The following is a 20,803-nucleotide window of genomic DNA, read 5'->3' as shown; positions in this document are numbered from 1 at the left end:
GGGGCGGGGCGGGGCGGGGCCGGCCGCCTCCCGCCTCCCGCGCGCGCCTCCCGCGCTTGTGTTCCCCGCGCGCGCGCGCACGCGCTCGCCAGGCCCGCGCGCGTGAGGCGCGTCCCACCCGTCCCGTCCCGTCCCGTTCCGTTCCGTCCCGTTCCGCCCTTCGCCCTCTCCCTCCTCCTCCTCCTCTTCTTCCTCCTCTTGCCGCTCCCGCCCTCCCATGTGGTGCCTCAGCACCGGCAGCGCTTCGGGTGAGCAGCGGGTGACCTTCGCGGGCCGGGCCGGGCCGGGGGGTGGCGGTGCCGCCCGTGAGGGAGCGGCGGTGGCGGTGGCGGAGCGGCTCCCCCTCACGGCGCTGCCCGGCCCCGGGGCGGGCTCGGGGCGCGGAGGGGCCGCCGCGGCCGTGTCCTGCCTCCCGCCGCCCCTTCCCGCGGGCACTGAGGCAGCGCCGGCTCCCGCCCGGGCGGGCTGGGATCGGGGATGGCAGAGATTTGGGGTCGGGGCTCCCACCTGCCCCCAATTCGAGCGCTCGGGTCAGGCTGGCGGAGAGCTGCTGGCAGCCCTGCTTTAGGCCCCGCTGTTTATCCTCCGGTTCCTGTGTGTCCCTCCCGTTCTGTGGACTTATTGTGGGGCTTGTGCCTGCCTTGCCGTGACTTATTTGGGATTCCTCTGATTTTCTATCAGAAAAGGACGTGGTGTTAATTGTAGGAGAGCTTTCTTCTTAAATAGAGAGGGAGGGTAGGGAAGTTGACAGCTCCGCCTTCTGAAACGGAGCCTCCGTGTTTTTTTCGGGTTGGCTGCTGGCTTTTTTGCATCCATGTATAGAATAGAAACCACACTGTGGGCCTTGAGTGAAGCCCTCGTGTACTTTCCAGGGGTGGTTTTCTTGAAGCTGCTTGCTCGGATAAAAAGCGCTGACCTTTTATGTGTTGGATTTTGGATGAATGTATGTGTCTGTTTCTATGTTCTTAGTGTGTTTTTGTATCTGCTGCAGTTTCCATTCAGGGATCGCGTTATTTACAGCTTTCTGTGTTGATAATCTATTCATTCAAGATTGATAACACAGATCCTGTCTCTGGGGCCACACAGCTCCACAGCATCGTTGTCAGGTCACTGCTTCCAGCTGACCTGACTCACAGTGGGATCGGGATGTGCCATGTGTGCTGGCAAGTGGAGGAAGCAGAGTTTCATTCTGAAACATCTTTCATCCGTTTCAAATCCTCACTGCTGGAATCCTCCTGTTAATGTGAAATGATAAAACTTCAGCTTCCTGCAGTTGGATTTGCCTTTCCTGGCAGTAAAATTGTTTGTAATTGTCTTGCCATGTAGGCACGGATGGGCAGTGACTGGAGCTTGTCCTGCCCTTTTGTTAAAGAGGTACAGTAGGGGCCATCCTCCCAAATTTTTTATCTCAATTATATTTCTGAGAAGTTCTATGCAGCATACTTCACGTACTAGGAATATTTTTAAAAATTTCTTTTAGTGTTTCCTGTGCTCTTTCCAGTAGTGCTTTTATCTTGATTCTGATTAATTGAAATATCCCAAGTTACTTCAGAGTCTCCATTCCATCAATGAAGCAGAAGAGAGGATGAGAGAACACATTTGCCTTGATCAATATTACATTTAAATATAATGAATGTGCTTGCCTAGAAAGTTGTTTTGGCACTCACTTGGTGCAGCAGAGAGCTTATCAGGCCAGACTTTGGATTCAAAGCAAAATCTACATCTTCATGTTTTTAAAACAAAACATCCCCATTATGATTTTTCTGCTTATTTCATGTATTTATTTTTACCCTGTAGTGATTGTACCATTGTGGCTTTCTAGCATGCTTATTCTAACATTCAAGTGTCTGTAATTTCTGTTTTGATAGTAATTTATTCTAGGTGTTAACAAGTTCTCCTTTTTTTTCCTGTATATTGATTCTTAAATATTGGCTTTCTAGAAGTGTTTTTCTTAATCTGACCACAATTTTGACTTGTTATAGTCAAACAAGTTTATTTTTAAAAATGACCATATTGCAGTGTGGCAGAAAAAGTGCTTTTGATGAAAATAAAATTTCTAAGACCCCATAAATTAAATGACACTATTATGGAGTGTGACAAGATTATTGAGTGCATTTAGAATGGACGATCTGGAAATATTAGAAAATGCCTGAAGTGAACTTACTAACCAAGTGTTTGATTATTAAATCTGTTGTTTTCTTAGGTGTATACAGATCTTGGACATTATTTGTAATTGAGTAACCTGTATCCTGCTGATCAAGAAATCAGATTTAAATTCTCCTTTTTAGTAGTGTTCAGTTGTTTTTCTTCCTCGTTGGAAGAGCTCAGCAGTGGCTCCCATTCACTTCAGTAAGTATTGCTTTGAAAATAGTACTCTGCTTGCCTAAAATCTCATTAGATTTAACTCTGTTTGATCTGGTGTATTTGTTGAAAGAGAAAAAAATCCTGGCAAGGATTTTGAGGGTGTGATTTTTTTTTTCCCAGAAAGGAATGGGAGGAAAACCAGAAGAAATAGCAAAATTGGAAAGGAAGAGATAAAATAAGGATTAGGATAAGTGTTTACCACACCAATGAAGGCAAGATTACAAACATAATTTCTCTGCAGCAGTGACTGGACTGACATTCTTTCCCTCCTCTCTCCCTCTCTTCTCTCTCCATTAAGAAGATGAAGAGATGGAGTCTTCTAGTGATTTAAACCCAAACATTGTTTCAAGTTTCCATTGAGATGTGTTTATGACAGACTGAAGAGTTTTGCCATCGTAGCTCTGTTGAGAGGATAGAGATCAGTGCTATTCTTTGTTTAATCTGAGTGAAATACAGTTAGGACTAGTTGAAGATGCAGTTTTGATGGAGTCCTGATGTGCCTCTTCAGCTGGCTTGTCATCAGTGGTGTAATGAATATATGGTTTTAATTAGCATTTTAAATTCCTGCATAATGTATCTACTGCCTTTGTATTTTGTTCAAAAATAGCAATAACTTTCTTGGAATACATTAGATGGCTTTTCCTTAACGTGGAAACCTAAATAAGAAACCATTTTATATTACAATCAATGAATTTGCCACTCCTGTAGACTTTAACTGCCTTATTTTTACCTCTGCTTTTTCCCCTAGATGACAGTGTGCTGCTCATGGGTGTAAGTAAATTAGATGTCTTGTACCGAAAACTTCTCCTCACTAAACTTTTCATCAGAGGATGGGGAAAGCCAGAGGATCTGAAAAGGTGACTTGTTAAAAAGTAACAGCATAAACATTATGTTACATTAAAAGAAAAAAACACAGCTTGAAGTAGCAACAGTATTTGCTATCCTGTATTTAAAATAGCAAACCCTTGAAGTAGCAACAGTATTTGCTGTCCTGTATTTAAAATAGCAAAAGTGTTTAATTTGGTTCTGTTCAAGAAATCAATAAATGCAGTATTTTTGAAAGATTTATAGTCAAACAAAACATCTTTTCATTTTGCTTACCCTCCACACTCACATCTTGCATCTTTACTTTCTCAGAAATACTTAATGCAGTTTCTATAGGAGAAAAGCAAAGGTTGTAAAGTAGAGCTGTTTCTTTGTGTGGTGATAAACTGGATTTTCTTTCCATTCTTTGGGTTTTCTGTGGTGTTGGGAAGGTGAATAGGTTGTTCCTCTGTACTTTTCACTCAAAACTGGTCTAACTGGTCAGGTAAAGTGAGTATTTATGAGCACTGGAATGAACAAGTCATAAAGTATTTAAGGTTGAAGGAGCCAGTTTGAGGACATCAAGTCAGAATCCCTGTTCAAAATAAAGCTGACTTCTTTGTTTCTTCAAGTCACTTGGCATTTAATTCACTTGAAAGGCACTTCATCCCTTGAGGATAGGGATAATTTATAGTTTCCCTGGGCTGTTTTTTCATGTGCTTAACTGTGAAAGCAATCTTTCACTTTCCTCCAGAAGAGATTTCTTAAACTGCAACACATAATCATTGCCTCTTCAGTGTCCTCTCACTGTACACATCTGAGAAGAGTTGAGTTTCATTTGCTCTGTCTGGCTCTGCAGCCCATTTAAGTAGCAGAAGAAAGCAACCAGATTTTCCCCTTAGTTTTCTGTTCCCCAGCAAGGTACCTGAGACTTTTTGTTTAACTTAAGAGCATTCTGTGGTAGCTACCTACCCAATGGTGGCCTGGTTAATCTGTAAATGCAAAGCTGGCTTCATAACTTTTGTTTGTGGCTTACTTTAGCTCCTGAAATGTTATATAAATGTGTCTCTTCTTTTTTTTAGATAAAAAGTTGAATCTTCTCTACTTGTTTCCTTTCAACAGAATATTTGAATTCAGAAAGATTATTGGAAACAGGGAAAAATGCCAGACGCTGGTTTCAAAAGATTACCCAGTGTTCATTGACAAGGTACTTAAAAGCAAGAGATGATGTGATTTAACTACATTTATTTTCCTAAAGATATATAAAGGTGAAATAACTTGGTACTTAACATTTATTGGCTGCTAGAAGAGAATGGAAGGAAATAGAGAATAAAGCAGTGCTTGTACAGATACTGTTTTTTTCTTTGTTTCCCAGTAGTACAATAGTTGGGCAGGGAGATGTCGAATGTTAAAACTCAGTGTTCAAAACTTAGTCTGTGCTATCAAATATATTTAAAATGAGACAGCATTGCACATTTCTTTGATTCCTTTAAAAGGTTATTTAATAAAAGCAAAGTTGAAAAAAAGTGTTTTGACCCTGTTGATAACACGTATCCCTGTTTTTAGGAGTAGGCCTTAGCTTTTGGATTTTTTAAGCAAGTTTTTTTATCCTATAACAAATTCTACTTTAAGAGATATGCTTTCAGAGCAAGTTAAAGACTGACATAATATTTATTGCTATTGTCTCATCCTTTCTGCAGGTTGAGGGGCAATCAGACTGCAAAATCCTTGAAGGGCACTTCATTTCCCCCTTGGCTCATTGTGTCCCAGGTATCCTGCCAGTTGAATCTCTTGTAGCAAGGTAAGAGAAACCAAGAGGATTTCTGAAATCAGTGCTGCAGAGAAATAATGGTCTGTAAGTAGTTTTATTGTGCAACTAATTGATTGTAATGCAAACAATAAGTCTTATTCATGTGATATTTCAGTCTATGTATTTAAAAAAAAATCACTAGCAAAGTAGTGCTTTTTTGGTTTGTGGGTTTTTTTATTTGTTTTGGGTTTTTGAGTGTAGAAATCATGTTGCACAAAGCCATGGAATCCCCTGGTTTTGAATTACTGGTTCAGTATTTTTGCAAGTGAGGGGGATGCTAGAAATGAAGAACAGTAGTTATTGTTTTATATGTAGCAGGAGAAGCTGTTTATATTGCAGCATATTATGTTGTATTTGAAGGAGCCATTCCAACCTTCCATTTCTATTGAATACAAAAATTTTGTATGTGTGATAAAGTAGCAAGCCTATTTTATTGTAGCCAGAGAATCTGGTTCCTTTCTTACTTGGCAAACAAACCAACAACAAAAAAAAGGAAAAAAAAAAAAAAAAGCATTCTTACAGAAAGCTGGAGGCTCCCTAACAGTGCTGGTTTCCCACTAACACTTTGCAGATTAGGAGTGGGTTTGCAAAGGGAGTCTAATTTCTGTTTGCTTTTTGTTTTGAGCTGAACTGTCATGATTAATTTTTTTCCCCAGACTTTGTTTAATAACATAAACATAAGAGTTTATCAGCTCAAGTTGATACTGACATTTTAAATTTTGTCAGTAGTACTCAGTGGCATTTTTATATGTGTGCTTAGGCATGTAATGTTAAGGTATGTAAGAAAAAGGTTGGCATTCAAGAAATTAGTTTTGTTCCACCTCTCTGCTGGTAGGAGAAACTAACTGTCTGTTAACATTATCAAACTAATTAGTGCCATACTGAAAAATACAATATGCTCATTGTTTCCTCATCTATGTTCTCTTGTGCTTTGTAACCAAGTTAACATAATAGTTATTTTGGTCAGTATTGTGACAGTTTCAAACAGCTGTACAAATTTCCCTCAAGATGGTATGAATGTATTTCCTGAAGTGTAATGCTCCTGTAGGTAACAGTGCTCCATCTTGTGGGGAAAATAGTGAAGGTTCAGAAGGGATTTTTTTATTCAGTAGTGTAGACTGTAAATAAATAGCAGAAGAAGACATTAATTTATTGATGTTGAGTGTGTAGAATAATGTCATAGTTTGTATTTTGGGGTTTTGGGGTTTTTTTGGTTTTTTTTAATTTATGGCTCATCTTAATCTTCAATTTCAGCTGTTGTGCCTTCAGGAGAAAAATAGCAATGATGCCTAGGAGAGCTGGACATGATTGTTTAGGCTGCTCTTTATCTGAAGTTGCATTTCTCCACTCTGCAAAGTTTAAATTATGATGATGAGGTAGTAGTCTTTTTTAGGAACATGATCTTTCATCTTGGCTCCTTTTCTTGTTTGGCCTTTCTACTGTCCTACTTTCAGATTCCTTTGTTTGCTGAAAGTGTTTATGAAAAATGATGTTGCTGAAATGCTGGCAGTTTGCCTGCATGAGTTACAAATACTTCTGTTGTTTTGGTTTTGTTTTTTTCTTTTTTAATTAATTTTTCTTGATGCAGCTTGTTAATAGATGTCCTTACCCTGCTAAAATATGTGTTTGTTTCTCACAGATTTCAGTTCATCATACCCAGAAGATGGAATGGCAAGCACAGACCTGTGTGCATTCATTTAGCAGGCACTGGAGACCATGTGAGTGTGTAAAATGATTGTTACTGAGAATTTAACCATCAAATTTTGTCTTAGCTGGATTGTTTGTGCATCTTGTCTTTAGCACTTCTGGAGGAGACGCACATTAATGGCACGGCCAATGATTAAAGAAGCCTGCATGGCTTCCCTGTTGCTAGAAAATCCTTACTATATCCTTTTGTGGAAAACAGTAATTACTCCTGATGTGTTCTCTGGAAGGTGAAAGAGTTATCACACTCATAAAATACCAACTTTTTGATACAGTGGGTAGAAGTAAAGGAAGTATGACCATTATGTGAAACACAATTGTATGGTACCCCAGGTAACTTCTGAGAAAATTGCTGTTACCACTTCAGATTTGGGTGGGTTTTTAAAAAGACAGTTAAGTTTTGTTCTGTTTTTTGTATAACATTATCATTCTGTTTCATTAAATAGGATCTCTAGTTACACTTGGGGTTTTTTTTGCCCATATGTCTGACAACAGTAAAATGTTACAAACTGCATCATTGAAATAGATTAATTTAGTGACACTAAACACTGAATACTGGCAGTTTAAATCCCAAATTCAATTAATTCGTGCTATTTATGCTTTTTTCTTCTTACTATTTTTAATGATCAGTTTTGATAAAGCCTTTTTTACTTTCTTTAACTGGAATCTTTTACATGGCTGTAGAAAACCTAAGGATCAATTGTAAGTATTCCTGTTACATTTATGGATATTGTATTTTTAAAATACTACTTTTCTTTTTTTCTCTTTCAAGCCAAGAGCTAAACTTTGATTTTGATAGCTTATTAAGAAAAAGACACTTCAAAACCCACTTCTAACCTGCCAATGTGAAATTGTCTGCTGTTTGCTAAACTGCTTTGGGTGTTGTGTTAGGAGATCTCAGGGATCAGGAAAGTTTGCACAAGATGAACTTGCAGTACAGAGTGAGGTGCAAACATCTTGTGTGAGTGCAAGCCAGGGCCATTTTATTTTCCTGACTCACAACTTCATGTACAAGTGCTGCTGCTATATTTCAGTCAGCTCTGGATAATCTTTGCTCAGATAGCCTATTTCCATTATAACTGCTAGGATTTTGCTTTTCCAAGATCTTTTAAGGATTTAGAGGCATATGAATAAATCTAGTGTTGATTGGTTGTTAGTCAGGACGCTATGCAATATTCAGTATTTTACAGGATTTGTTTCTTCAGTCAATTGCTTAAATTGGAATTTGGATGTCTAATTAGGCAGTCTTAGTTTTTTCCTTTTTATATTTTCCAAACCATAGGCGTATTATGAGAATTCAACAGGATATGTGTCTGAGACTAAGCTTTTAGTCTCCCAATATTTCCAAAAGTCCTAATATGAGTTGGTGTTTTAATCTTTTTTAATCCTAACTAGTACATTTAACATGATTAGAAGACGCAAAGTGGTTTTGGTAAGATTATAGGAAAGTGACAGGACAAAGCCTGTGCTGGAATGCATCCATTGGTAGGTTAATTTCCAGTTATGGGTGATCTGATGCAGAAGAAAAAAAATTAAATAACTGTTCTCAGTTGTCCAGTGTGTCAGTATTGTTTCAAGGCTGGGAATGCTCAGTCTAATTCCCCAGCAGGTGATTGTCACTCTCCAATACAGGGTTACAGAGCACCAGTGTAACAGGTGACAGTGTTCAATAAATACAGCAGCTGCAGAGGGCTGAGTGATCTCAGGAAAGAATTGCATTAGTCTGTAAATGCTGCTCTGCAGCTATGTTCATTTCTGTGTGACTTCACAGTGAGCTTTGTCCTTGTGCTTCAGAGTGTTGCAAATGTGACAGTGGCATGCTGGCAGGAGAGGCCAGGAGTCCTTTGTAACCTGGCTGTGGTACTGAAAATACTCAGTCCCCCTCCCCAAGTTAGAGGTCTATTATTTTTATGTCCCTCTGATGGCTCAGCCAAATAGATTTCTACTTTTTTTGGTGTGTTTTCTGTGTTTTAGAGCTTTGCACTACACTGCCTGAATTTCTCAATACTGTGACAAACTTCCCACTTTACAGTTTCAGTCTTACAGTGACACTGATGAGTGCTTCCAAAGTTGACATACTGATTGCTCCTCAAATGTTGTGTGCAATTTTTCAATGATGTAAATCAGGTACATAAGAAAAAAACAAACTTGTTTCTGCAAATGAGATAGCGTATGTCTAGGATTGTATCATTTTGATTCTATTTCTAAAATATCTGCTACAACTTCACAGGACAGAATATTGCTACTAATGAGATGCTAATGTTGGTTATTGTTTCCAAAAGACCAAGCTGTCAGTGATATTACATTAAAAGCATAGGCAGGTGTCTATTTCTAGTCCTCATTTGGATGATAAATTACAAGTGCCAGAAAATCTGGGCTTGCTTTCTCCTGTTGATTCAACAGGAGTTCAGCTCCAAAATTCTCTAGGATTGTGATGAAGCTGTGTATAAAAGTGTGTGTAGAATGATAAGAACTGTCAGAGTCTAATCTTAGAAAATAAACCCTCTATTTTCCTTTTCTGGGGAGAAAAGACGGTCATGTTTAAAAAATGTCTCGGACCTGTTTGTGATGGGAGGAGCTCTAATTCTAGAATCGGCAGCTCTTTTGCACTGGCTAGAGAGAGAAGGCTATGGACCACTAGGGATGACTGGAATATCCATGGGAGGACATGTAAGCTTTTATATCTCCTGTTCAGTAATTTTTGTTTTAACTTCTCATTTGATCATGTAGCATACGGACATAATTTGTTTTACAGTGTTGATCTCAGGAGTGCTTTAAAATAAACACTTAGAGTCATGAGAAACAAATTGTTGGCAATTCTCATGTTCTGTGGTGCTGAATTAGTGTAATCCTTAATATGTACTGACAAATCATAGAGCCCTTTGTCAGCCATCTCCCAGCAGGCTTAATAAGAATATAAACTTCTCACATAATTGTTTTTTTTTCCAGGGTGGGGGGCAGAAATGTTTGCTGAAAGAAAGTCTGCACTGATCGATTGCTAATTCTCCCTCTTTTCCTCCTTTCTGCTTGCTTAAACCTTTGTGTTTTAATGCATTATGTGAAATACCCCTTCTTTGTGGCATGTTGTAATTGAGGTGACTTTTGGTGTCTGTGATCATGGGTACTGATCAGAGATTCTGTGGTGAGGTGGATAACATTTTCTGTGTGACACTGTGAATACTCAAACTAAACCAGCACTGTATCGCTAAGGTGCTTGAAAGACTAATACACAGTTATAATGTTACTGCTCATGTCTCTGCAGATTATCACAGCTTTGTGAGACACAGGTGCAAAGCTTACTGAAACAACACCTTTCTTTGTTTTTTAGGAGCTCAGTAAATAATGTTGGTAGTGGTAGTGTTTCCCAAAAGAAAAATATTCCCCTAAAGCACAATTTTATAACTGTAAATGTCATAAATGTACAGAGCACCTTTGGTTTACATCAACATCACCCTGCTAAACTAAAAACCTCTGTGAAATAAGTGATATTTGATGTTGATCCTCTATAGAGTGTGTTTTGCAATGGAAGGTTGCAAGCACTGATTCAATTCTGCTAAAAGGGAGAGATCACAAAAATGTGTTCCGAGAAGTGATGCAAAAGTAAGAATTGAAACTTAAAGGACAGAAAAAGAGTGTGCTCAACACATTGAATTACTTCTCCCTCAAATTTTGTTTCCTGTATACAAATTTTGAAAGTATAGAATTTTAAATAGTCTTTTTCATAGTTTGCCTTTATTTTGCCTTGAACTAAACTTGCAAGAGCTTTGTGGAAAGCATTGTAGAAGTTTTTTATGGTATGAAACAACTACTAGCTTGTAATAGTTTTTATAATTATAATGATAATTGATGGATTATAAATATAATTAATTGAATTGTAATTGATGGAATATTTAGTAAATATTCCATTGGAAATTCTTATAACCAAATCCCATTCAGCCTTGAAGTAAGTCCTTTCCAGAGCAATATTTATTAAAAAAACAAATCATTGGAGACTAGATAGCAACTTCTAAATAGGTGAAAGTATATCCATCTGTCACAGTCCTTAAGTCTTTGGCACCATGTGTTTCATAAATACCATGTAAACAAAGAAATTGAAGATAAGAGAGTTCTTTTTGTGTAATAAGTGTCTTTGATTCTAGATGGCTTCACTGGCAGTGACAAACTGGCCTAAACCATTGCCATTGATTCCATGTCTTTCCTGGTCAACAGCCTCTGCTGTCTTCACTACGGTAATTAATAAGTTACAAAGCACATTTTTTGTTCATGTATTAGATTACAATCAGAAATATAAGTTAAAATATCTGGGCTGGCCAAGAAGGAGGTGGGATTCCATGTCCTGTATTTCAATATGTGCTTGTGCTTTGATTGCAATAGCTCTGAGAGCTGCCTCAGAATAGAATTGCACTGAAAAAAATCAGGAGAGGAACAGGTCAATTTCCTGTGTGTATCATTATTTTAGAATGACCTCTGGGTTTTACTTGTATACTGAATATTTTTGTTTATCATCTCAGGGTGTGCTGAGTAAGGCAGTGAACTGGAGAGAGTTGGAAAAACAGTATTTTACAGAAACTGTGTATGAAGAAGAAATCATTCAAATGCTTGAATATTGTGGAGTAAGTATGGTTTATTTTGTCTATCTGCTAATATTTACATGTGCAAATCTAGCAAATAATGCAACTTTTTTTTACTTCCACTAAAAGTAGACAATTGTTAGGTAGAACATGCTGGCATGTTGTTTCTTTATGTTTTGATCAATTTAGTGTTTGAAGGAAAAACCTGAGAAACAAAACTAATAATTTGGTTGTGTAACATGTTTAAAATGTAGCCCTTGCTACAAGCTTTTCCTTTGATCACACTTAGTGTAATCTACAACATAAAGTTTATTCAATCAAAATTCTGATAAATGCCTTTTTTTCCCCCTCTAAATTTCTTTCCTTTGTGATAGTTCTTTTTCTAATACTTCACAGCAGGAGAAGAGGAGCTGGGGTGGAGATAAAAATGGCAAATGCCCAAATAAGAGTTAAGTCAAATACACTCCAGCAGTACTGATGGAGAAGACTAAATGAAAGGAAAAAACATTTTTCAAGATGTTCAGCTTGTCTCCCTAGTATTTAGACAGTTTTTCAGTCCTAAACGTAACATTAGACCTCATCACATATGTTCATTTTTCTGTTATTATAATTAGGTCATTTAAGCTTAAATGACTGTAATTGCATATTCAGAGTTTAGTATAGAAAGAAAAACAAATCTTTATATCACAAGCTTCTGTATATGTAGGTACCTCCTGCACTTATTTAAACTGACAGAAACGTAGAATGAAATTATTAAGAGGTTATGATGATCAGGATTTAATTGAATGATCTGCAAGCTGAAAATGGAAGTGAATGGTGCTCGTAGTGTCTTTTTAAATTTTTTTTATTTTTTATTATGAGTTCATCTTAAAAATAAAATTAACAAACTGGTTTTAAGGAAGAAACCCTCAATTGTTGTCTTTGTTTAGACGGATTCTTTCAAGATGGGACAAGACTTTGTGAAGAACTTCCCTGACAGTGTGGACAGTCTGGCAGACATGGATGTGACTTCCAGAATATTCAGCTTTGAGTCCTTGAATGACACTGTACCTAAGGAATCTGTTCACAGCTTTGCCACAAATAGAAGTGCTCTAAGTGCCTCTTCAGAAAGACTCTTAATTCAAGATGCTCCTAAAATGCAGTGCATAAATCAAACCTTTTCCACCAGTAGCAGTAGCAATAAAAACTTAACCAGCCCAGAAGGACACAGAATTAATACAAGGAGAAGGAGTGAAACTTTACAGAGAGAATCTTTAATGTTCATGAAGGGAGTAATGGATGAATGTACCCACGTAGCTAACTTCCCAGGTATGTATCTCTTTGTTTCAAGGAGCACTTTCAAAAGCTGAATAAAATACAGTGGAGGAAAAGGTGTTTTCTTCCTTCTCCATGTGTAAACCTGCTGGTACTTTTACTGGAATATGGAAATATTGTGAGCATTATTCTGCAGCATCTGTTTACTACTCAATTTCCTAATTGTTTTTCTGTTCCTTCTTGGTGGCCAACTAATGACAAAGTTAATTAAAATTTGCTCTCGGTGTCTTTGCTCATTTTTCTCCTCTGCCTTCCTGTGGCTTTTTTCAGATACGAGTTAGTGCAAATTTGTATTATCTAAAGGAAGAAAACACTTGTGTGATGTGAGTAATACCTAGGTCTAATTCATCTTAATTAATCTGCTAATAAGGTTTTTCAAGCAGAAATGTTATACTGACTTCAGATAGAAAGTAGTCTGCATAGCTGAGCACCAGCCTTCAATGATATTGCCAGGAAAAGCATTTTAGGGGTCCTTCTGGGCTGGTGCAGGTTGGTGAATCCTGTTTCCCAGGAGAGTCATAGCATATAGGGGGAGCTGTAGTCCAGCATTCCTTGGCGATCAGGACAAACCCTTTCCAGCAATGCAAACAAGTGATTGCTTCCTAGAGCCTCCTTAAAAGGTTCTGCTGGAGTGGGGGCTCAGAATTCCTTTTGTGGCAGTTCATGATTTGGCTGTGCATGAACCTGCTGAAGGCATCTCCTACAACGTGCTTTGACTTCAGGCAGAGTCATCTTTTAGTGTCAAAGCTTTCTTGGTACTGAGCCCTCATGCCACCTCATTTCTTAATCCTGGCACTCCGTACTCCATTGGTACAAGTGTTTAGATTTGAATAAATGTGAAAAAGAAATAAAAGGAATCTACATTAGTGTCGATTCTTTCACTGCTAGCCAGAGATGTTTTGTGACAAATACCAGTGAAGTGCTTTCCTTAAAGCTTTTAAAGTTATTTCAGTAGACAGATAAAGCCCTCTTTAAGTTTTATTCTATGTACAGACTTTCTTGTTCATCTAGACAGGTATCACTTAGCTAAGCACTGACCTTTCTTGGAAATTAAAAGGATCTGTGATTCTGATGCACTTGTCAAAGTGTTGGAGTCCATTGTGTCAAGTCTCCCAGGTCTCATCACCTTCTGGGAAACGTTGCTTCCCCTGCCAGGGTATCCTTGGAGTGAGGCCAGAGAGGACTTTCAGAAAATCTGCCTAATGCTCAGATTTCATGAAAAATTGAATGGAAGACTTGAATTAGTCTTAGCATTGTGTATATTTTCTATATGTGCTTTAGTATGAAAGAATGAAAGGTTTAAATTATTTGAGACACCCCACTGCCAGACATCTTAGCTGGTCACTCATGAACATATCACATATTCTCTTTTTGAAGGGAGAAATGTTCTGTGTTCAACATAATTTTTGGTGTTATTTTTCTCAATATCATATTGGTGTTATTCCTGCTAGTAATCTGATTGGTGTAGTTCTGTTTATGAGTAATAAATATGTATAACAATATGTTGGAATTTTTATGTTGCAAGTGAACCATGTAGGAGACAGAAAAGAAAATGAACATAGGCTGTACTTTCTGACCTCTTGTATGAAAAGTTGTCTTTTTTCCTCATTGAGGGAAAAAAAAAAAAGAAACTTCTACTCTGTTGAATGTTATAGTTCTTTTTGCCAATAAAAAGGGATCTCAGAGGACTGACATGAATGCTATAGAGTTTTTCTGGAAAGAGAAAAGAGAATTCTCTTGTGAACTTCACGAGTCTTAGAGGAATTTCTGCTCTAGGGTTTGTTTTTCCACTGATGGCCTCACTACTGTAACGTCAAAAACCAGATAAATTCTGCTGGAAAGTTTAGAACGTGTAGTTTTATTAAAGCTTCGAATAATTTAATTTTTTGTGAAAATAGCATTTTGGCAACAGAAATCTCAGCTGTTATGTTTCTATTTGTTAGCAGAGATGAATTCAGTTTTGCTTTGTTTTCCTTTAGTTCCAGTTGACCCAAGTTTAATCATAGTAGTGCAAGCCAAGGAGGATGCGTACATTCCCCGCACTGGCGTGCGCAGCCTCCAAGAGATCTGGCCAGGGTGTGAAATCAGGTATCTGGATGGAGGTCATGTCAGTGCCTACCTCTTCAAACAAGGACTCTTCAGGTAAGGTGGACAGAAAAGTTTAAAATGAAATTTTAGATTTAATCAAAATGAAAGCTTGACTGTAAATAAGTAGTACTTGCATGAATCTGTGCCTTAGTAATATTAGGCATTGATTTTCTAAAGACAGTTATGTAAATCAGCTTTATGGGTGCAGCTCTGTAGTTTTCAAAAAGTTAAATTCTTGTGCTATTAATTTTAAAATACAAGGAATTAGGAAGACTTTACACACCACTTAGGAAGTCTAAGCAACAACAACAAAAAAAATGAATGACACTTTATTGGATCAATATATGCTAACCAGTAGTTTATTGCTATTTAAAACTTCAGCCTTACTTTTATGATAGTTGCTCAAAAATTTCAGGCTATGCATATCTCTGATGTGTTTGAGTAGAAAACTCCTAATCCGTCTACATTTCATCTTGCATGAACGTTGGAAAATAGTCCCACTCATTCCTGAAATGTAAATATATTAGTGGATTGAAGTGAGAGAACCCAGAAATAAAGGAAGGAGAAAATACCACTGGATGCCACATTTTTTATTGAACAGTTTTGAAATTGTGGTGATAGTTTTGTAGATATATTTATAAATATATAGAAATATGCCACTTATATCTGCCCTTTCCCAAGTTATACAAATTCCCTTCTCTTTTTCTTGTTTCAGGCAAGCAATTTATGATGCATTTGACCGCTTTCTCCAGAAATACACCATGTGATCTTTCTAATGCATTCAGACTGATCTCATTTGTAATTCAGCTTACTGGAACTCATGTTTGGAAAACAAGCCTCTTGTAGTGTTGAGCAGATGGTCACTGACTGTTGTAGGTAACAATTACCAGAAGTGGTAAAGTACCAGCATTGCTTTCATTTCAATCCAGTGCCATTCTGACACAGCTGCTTCAGTGTTACCTGTGACAAAACAACAGCAGCATTTGTCAGTGCATGAATGGTTCATGTACTTCATATCTTATTTGATTGTGTGTTCCTTCAATTCTGAATAAATTCTGAATCGTGTGTCAGTAGAAAACAGACCAATCATGTATTGGAAGAATGTAAAATGTGCTGTGGGGCTAAGCTGCTCTCTTGTGTTTAGTGTAGTTTTGGTTTGTTCCAGATACCTCGGTTACCTCTTGCTTCCTCAAGGCCTTGCTGCTCCTATTGTGTTGTACCGTGGCTTTGCCAGCACTCAGCCTCTTGTGTTTGTCACTGCTTTTCTCTTCAATTATGAATTGAAAATGAGCCTTAGCAGAAGGCTCAGAACCACATTGCAAAGAGAGACTTCAACAATTCAAGGAGAAGTGAGAGAGAGATGTTTTCATTCAATACGTCCGTGCAGTATTCCTGCCACTGAACTAAACTGTGCCATTACAGAAGGATCATGTAACAATTCATCAACCAGGTTCACAAAACTGGAATAAGTGAAGATCAAGTGTCTGGTAATTAATTGTTTACATTAATTGAGTTGGATAACATAAGCTTCCAGATTTCTTTTCTTTTTTTTTTGGAGTGATAGATGAAATAGAAATATCAGCATTTTACTTTCTAAGCACTGGCTGATTCTAAGCAGTTAAGCTGACAGCAGATTGTATGGTGCTATAAAGACCTGTTGGAAATACTTCAACAGATGTCCTTTCTAAAGTCCACTCAGCGCTGATATGCAAAATACACTTGAACTGTATAATTTAAAAGATACGTAGACTAAAGGTTATTGAAACAGTTAGGTTTGCTCCTTATTTTTCAACACTTGTCTTTTTTAATTGGATGGAAAATAAAGAAACTTAGATTTTGAACACCTTTAAGAAAATCCAAAGTCTGCTGTTTCCTCTTTTGGGATCAAAAATGCCAACAAATTACAGTAGAATAAAAGGTTGTCATGTACCAACTGTGTGGGTATCTCTCCACTACTCTTTTTTTTGTGATTATCTCCTATAACATTCTTCTAAAACCAATTTGCCGAGAAGTTGAAAACTGAAACACTTGGGTATTTTGTACAGTCACAACCAGGATTACTCTGAAACAAACAGAAAAATCCAGCCATTTCTCAGGATGTGTGACTTCTGCACCTTTCCAATCAATCACTTTTGGTCTCTGTGGTTGCTGTAAAGGTTTTTAATAGGCAGAGTATGGAGCATTCTCTTAAATTTTAGACAGGTAGACAGGACAAGTAACTGTGAAGAGATCATGATTTGAAAATCAGGTGTGTTCAGATAAAACTGAAGAGCAAAAGTTTTGAATAACCCAAATGATATAACATACAAATATACTGAAAATGCAGAAGAGGTTCTAATCTGTTGGAAGTTAAATTGCTTCTTTCAAGTGATTTTTTTATCATTTCTTTGGAGGATATTGGTTTTATATGTGGGGAGCAAGTGTGAAATGACTAGTACATTTAAACACCAAATATTTGGAGGGTTTGAAATTTAATGTTAGTAAGTTTACAAATTTAAAATTGAATCTAAAAGATTCACAGGGTTTTCAAGCATATTCATCAACTAAGAGTGCTTTACCAGAGCACTGTCTGCTGTACAGCTTTTGTAGCTCTCACATTTTAAATGTAATTGTGTTCTTTGTGTCCTGCTTCTGTTGCAGCTATGAGAAAGGGAAATAACTTGTGGCAAGGGAAAGGGCTTGAATAAATGCAAGAGCGAAAAGACAGATTTTGTAAAGGCCAGGAGTAAGCACAAAAAAAAATCAACTATGCTACAAAGTATAACATGCCAAAGCAAATATTTTCAAAGCGCACAATACTGGGAATTACACAACTGATGGGAACTCTGCATCCTGAGGTTAGTGTCCCAATGGTATTACTAACAAGGTTTAACTCACCAAAAGGGCACAGAAGAAGGTTTAGGCTAATACCACTCCTGCTGTGAGAGTGTCTTTTGGGACAAATGCTGTTCTTGGTTGTGAGACTGTCTGTCTTTTGGGAGAAACAGTAAAAGACTGGTTTCTGACAAGAATGAGGAATCGCACTTTGCTCTGTAACTGAAGTCGTGTTGCCAAATACGAAAGCCTAATAAGCATTATTTAAGAAATTTCTCAGGTTAGAATAACAAAAAAAAAGGAGCTCAATGGTCTATTTCTGCCAGTTATCAGATGTAGGGAGCTGGTCTGTGAAGGGAGGAATCTTGCTGTTTTTAACCTTTGGAAAATCGACTTTTAAAACCATCTTTTAAGGTTAAATCCTACAAAGGTATAAACAATCCATTTTGATGTTAAATGAGAATGTGGTTTTAATCCAGGATTTGCATGAGAGAAATATTGTAGTAAGGTTTCTTCCATGTAGCAGGTAAGCCATTCTGTGTGTCTTAAATTTATTGTAAAAATGGCCTTGGTAATTTTTTTTTGTTTTAATTTTTTTCAATAAAAGTCCTAAAAACATTTAGGTGTGAGGGGGGTTTTTTCTCTCTTGTTAACAGGTGTTCAAAATGCATCCCACTGTCATCCTGTAATCCTTTCTGTTTCTACTAGAGCTGTAGCACGAGGAGAGCAGATAATCTACAGGACACGAGAAAAGCTTCACACAACAAACACTGGTGTTACTTAGATATTTTTCTACCTGCCTAGTAAAGAAAATAAGCTTGTATTAGCTAATTAAGATACCACTGTGGTTCCAGTTCTACACTTGCCAGGGCAGGACACATCTAACAATTGTCAGGTGGAACGTATTCTAATTTTTTCCCCAAGGCCAATAAACCCCCCCAAACAACTCATAAGGAGCCACTCAGGAATTTTTTAGTTTTTTTTTTTTTTATTTTTTTGCTTTTTAGCAACCATAGATTTGTGTTTTATTCCTCCTGAAAGCCTGCAAAAAGGAAACACTACATGAAGAAATGGAGTCTTGCTGCTTTTTCTTACTTGTTGCTGAAATGTCAAATGCCTGTAGTGGAGATACTCTCTAAACAGCAGAAAAGTGAGAATCCTTGGATCCTTGAATACTATTTCTGCTTGGTAGCTGCTAACACTTTGAGGCAGGTATATTTTTTTAAATTTATCTTAATTGTTTGTGTCATGTTTTGGGTTTCTTTTTTTAATGTTGATCTGAATTGCTGTTGGTTGGGCAGGGAAGTTTCTTTATCTCAGACTGCCAGGTTCTCTGCCAGCTCGGCAGTAATGATAAGTTACAGGGCATGGAAAGGAGCTTTAGGGTGGTCTGTAACCATGTAACTCCTGAATTTTTACCCTATGTGAGTAAAACTCTGCTATTCCATGCAATCCTGGAATTTGAAGTGTTCTTTAGTAGGCTTGGATGCTTCTACACAGGATTAAACATGAGCATTAGAACATAAATAAGAATTGTTATTCTCTTGGTTTCATTTAATGTAAATCAGCCCTTTTCCAAACAGGAGCATTTTACATATTGTATTCCCGAAGGAAAGAGAGTTTTACTAAAAAAGTGTGACTTTCACTGCAAGAAAGTAACAAGGAGGAGGATACAAGTGGACAAAATATGAAGGATGAGTCCTAGCAACTGTAACAGCTTTTTATATCCATTTCAGTCCTAGTCCATCCAACAAAGTCTGCAGGGAGCTCTGTCCCACACAGTTATCAAAGTAAGTCTAGACAAAAACTTCTCAAGTGCTATGTAACTAATCAACTTGAGTGCTATTTTGTCCCCCCCAAGTAACTAGCCCTTAATTAGTTTCCTGCTTTTTTCCTGCTGTGTTTAGGTCCCAGCTGGCCTACTCCTCTACTTCCTTATCTTGTAAAGCTTGTATGGGAAAAAGAGGAAACAAGAGGTTAATCCCCTTCTTACCTCTGACTTAGGTAGGGCCTCTTTACTTTCATATCACTCTAACCTCTACTTAACTTCTGAGTTTGAGAGGCAAAATAGAAGAAAAACAAATGGTTTTAGTGTGACTGATTCTCCTTTTGTCAGGAATGTATGCAATCAGCACATCCTTTATTAGTAAATGTATGACATCTGAAAAAACTTGGTATCAAAGAAAAATGCCTCTAAGGGTTTGAAGATTAATGCTGTAATTTAATAATTCTATGTTTTTTAGTATTTCTCAATATAAATTTTAAAAGAAAATATGTGTCCCTTCTAGTAGAAAAAGTGCTTAGAAGCAGGAGTGATGTTTTTCTCTGTTCATGAAAATTCCTCTAATGTTTGGAGCTGAAATCTGCAATTACAGGAACGTGCATTAACACAGATAACGCAGTTTGCTTCTGGTCACATAATAATTGTAGCAGATGTTTTAATTTCAAGCCTTTACCACAGCAGGTCATTAATTTTCAAGTATCTTGAACAATGCCCCAGGCACCTGAGGTTTGCTTGGTGCTAGGCCTGGACCTCCACCCCATGATCTGATCTGCTACTACTGGACACACAGTTCCAGAATAATCCTAAAAAGGTTTCAGTGCCTAAAGTGTCAGCTGTGGTGGGAATTTGTTGAGTTTTGGGGTGCTTTGTGCTGGACTTTTCTGATGAAGGGGTAGAACTTCACACGATCTCATTGGAGTGGAGAACAACATTTACCCCAGCAGAACGTGTTTTGCTCCTGCAAAATCCAGGAAATTTGTTTATTTGTGACACTACTTAAAAAATACTTGACTAGCAATATAGCAGCCTATTTGGGAATTTGCTTGGTTAATTAACAAAATGTTGGTGTCGTTTTTTGGAAGTCCTTTTGTAAGAAAGGGAGTTATACACGGCTGAGAGATGAATGAAAGAAATGGGAGGGGAGCAGGTGTCTTAAGGTGCAATCAATGAGAATTCTTGGGGCACTAGGATTTGGCAAAGAAGGAAAGGAGTGATTAATGTCGTGCTGTGGTGGCTTTCCTCATCCTGTCCATAGTGCTTGTGGGATAATAGAGTGGCAGGAGAGTGGGTATAACCAGTGAGTGTGGAATGAGTGCACGTGGTACAGTGAGATGATTTTCTGGGGGATTTTTGGCAGAAAGTAGAGGGGCAGAGGAGAGATGGTGTGGTGGCAGAGGTACCTGTCTGCTGGAATGCTTAAATGACACGGGATTCCCTGGCTGCTGGCACCTCAAGTATGTTCTCAGGCGCCTGCCGAACTTGTTCCCGAGGCCGTGCCCCGGGGAGCGCCCTCCGCACGCAGGAGACGCGCACATGCTCCCGCTCCCCGTA

The 20,803-nt window shown here is 38.0% G+C and overlaps 1 protein-coding gene across 4 annotated transcripts; it reads left to right on the top strand.

The window, feature by feature from the left end:
- The first annotated feature begins 38 nt into the window (after positions 1–38).
- On the top strand, positions 39–16,499 carry ABHD18 (abhydrolase domain containing 18). Of its 4 annotated transcripts, none has more exons than XM_079305729.1 (14): positions 39–248; positions 2,204–2,349; positions 3,113–3,221; positions 4,291–4,375; positions 4,869–4,969; positions 6,618–6,696; positions 6,779–6,873; positions 7,367–7,384; positions 9,214–9,352; positions 10,822–10,911; positions 11,194–11,295; positions 12,183–12,561; positions 14,547–14,709; positions 15,371–16,499. In XM_079305729.1, exons 3-14 carry the CDS (start codon positions 3,130–3,132, stop codon positions 15,420–15,422), a joined length of 1,395 nt encoding a protein of 464 aa, XP_079161855.1. In that variant the 5' UTR covers positions 39–248; positions 2,204–2,349; positions 3,113–3,129; the 3' UTR covers positions 15,423–16,499. The 4 variants fall into 4 exon arrangements, with proteins under 4 accessions (XP_079161855.1, XP_079161856.1, XP_079161854.1 ...); XM_079305728.1 differs by having other exon boundaries at positions 71–248; positions 6,779–6,865; positions 7,359–7,384; XM_079305730.1 differs by lacking the exon at positions 7,367–7,384 and having other exon boundaries at positions 6,779–6,883; positions 9,209–9,352.
- Positions 16,500–20,803: the final 4,304 nt, after the last annotated feature.

The sequence above is a fragment of the Erithacus rubecula genome (assembly GCF_903797595.1).
Source record: "Erithacus rubecula genome assembly, chromosome: 5".
In the NCBI taxonomy this organism is placed as follows: domain Eukaryota; kingdom Metazoa; phylum Chordata; class Aves; order Passeriformes; family Muscicapidae; genus Erithacus; species Erithacus rubecula.
Note: the sequence above shows the minus strand (reverse complement) of the source record. Positions and strands in the feature narration are given on the sequence as shown.

What these genes read in the sequence shown, in the direction of transcription:
- ABHD18 (XM_079305729.1), top strand. Translation starts at nt 3,130, where the DNA reads ATGGGTGTAAGTAAATTAGATGTCTTGTACCGAAAACTTCTCCTCACT. An exon ending in GAATATCCATGGGAGGACAT is followed by an intron (nt 9,353 to 10,821) that starts GTAAGCTTTTAT and finishes CTTTGATTCTAG; the next exon opens with ATGGCTTCACTGGCAGTGAC. An exon ending in CCTCTGCTGTCTTCACTACG is followed by an intron (nt 10,912 to 11,193) that starts GTAATTAATAAG and finishes TTATCATCTCAG; the next exon opens with GGTGTGCTGAGTAAGGCAGT.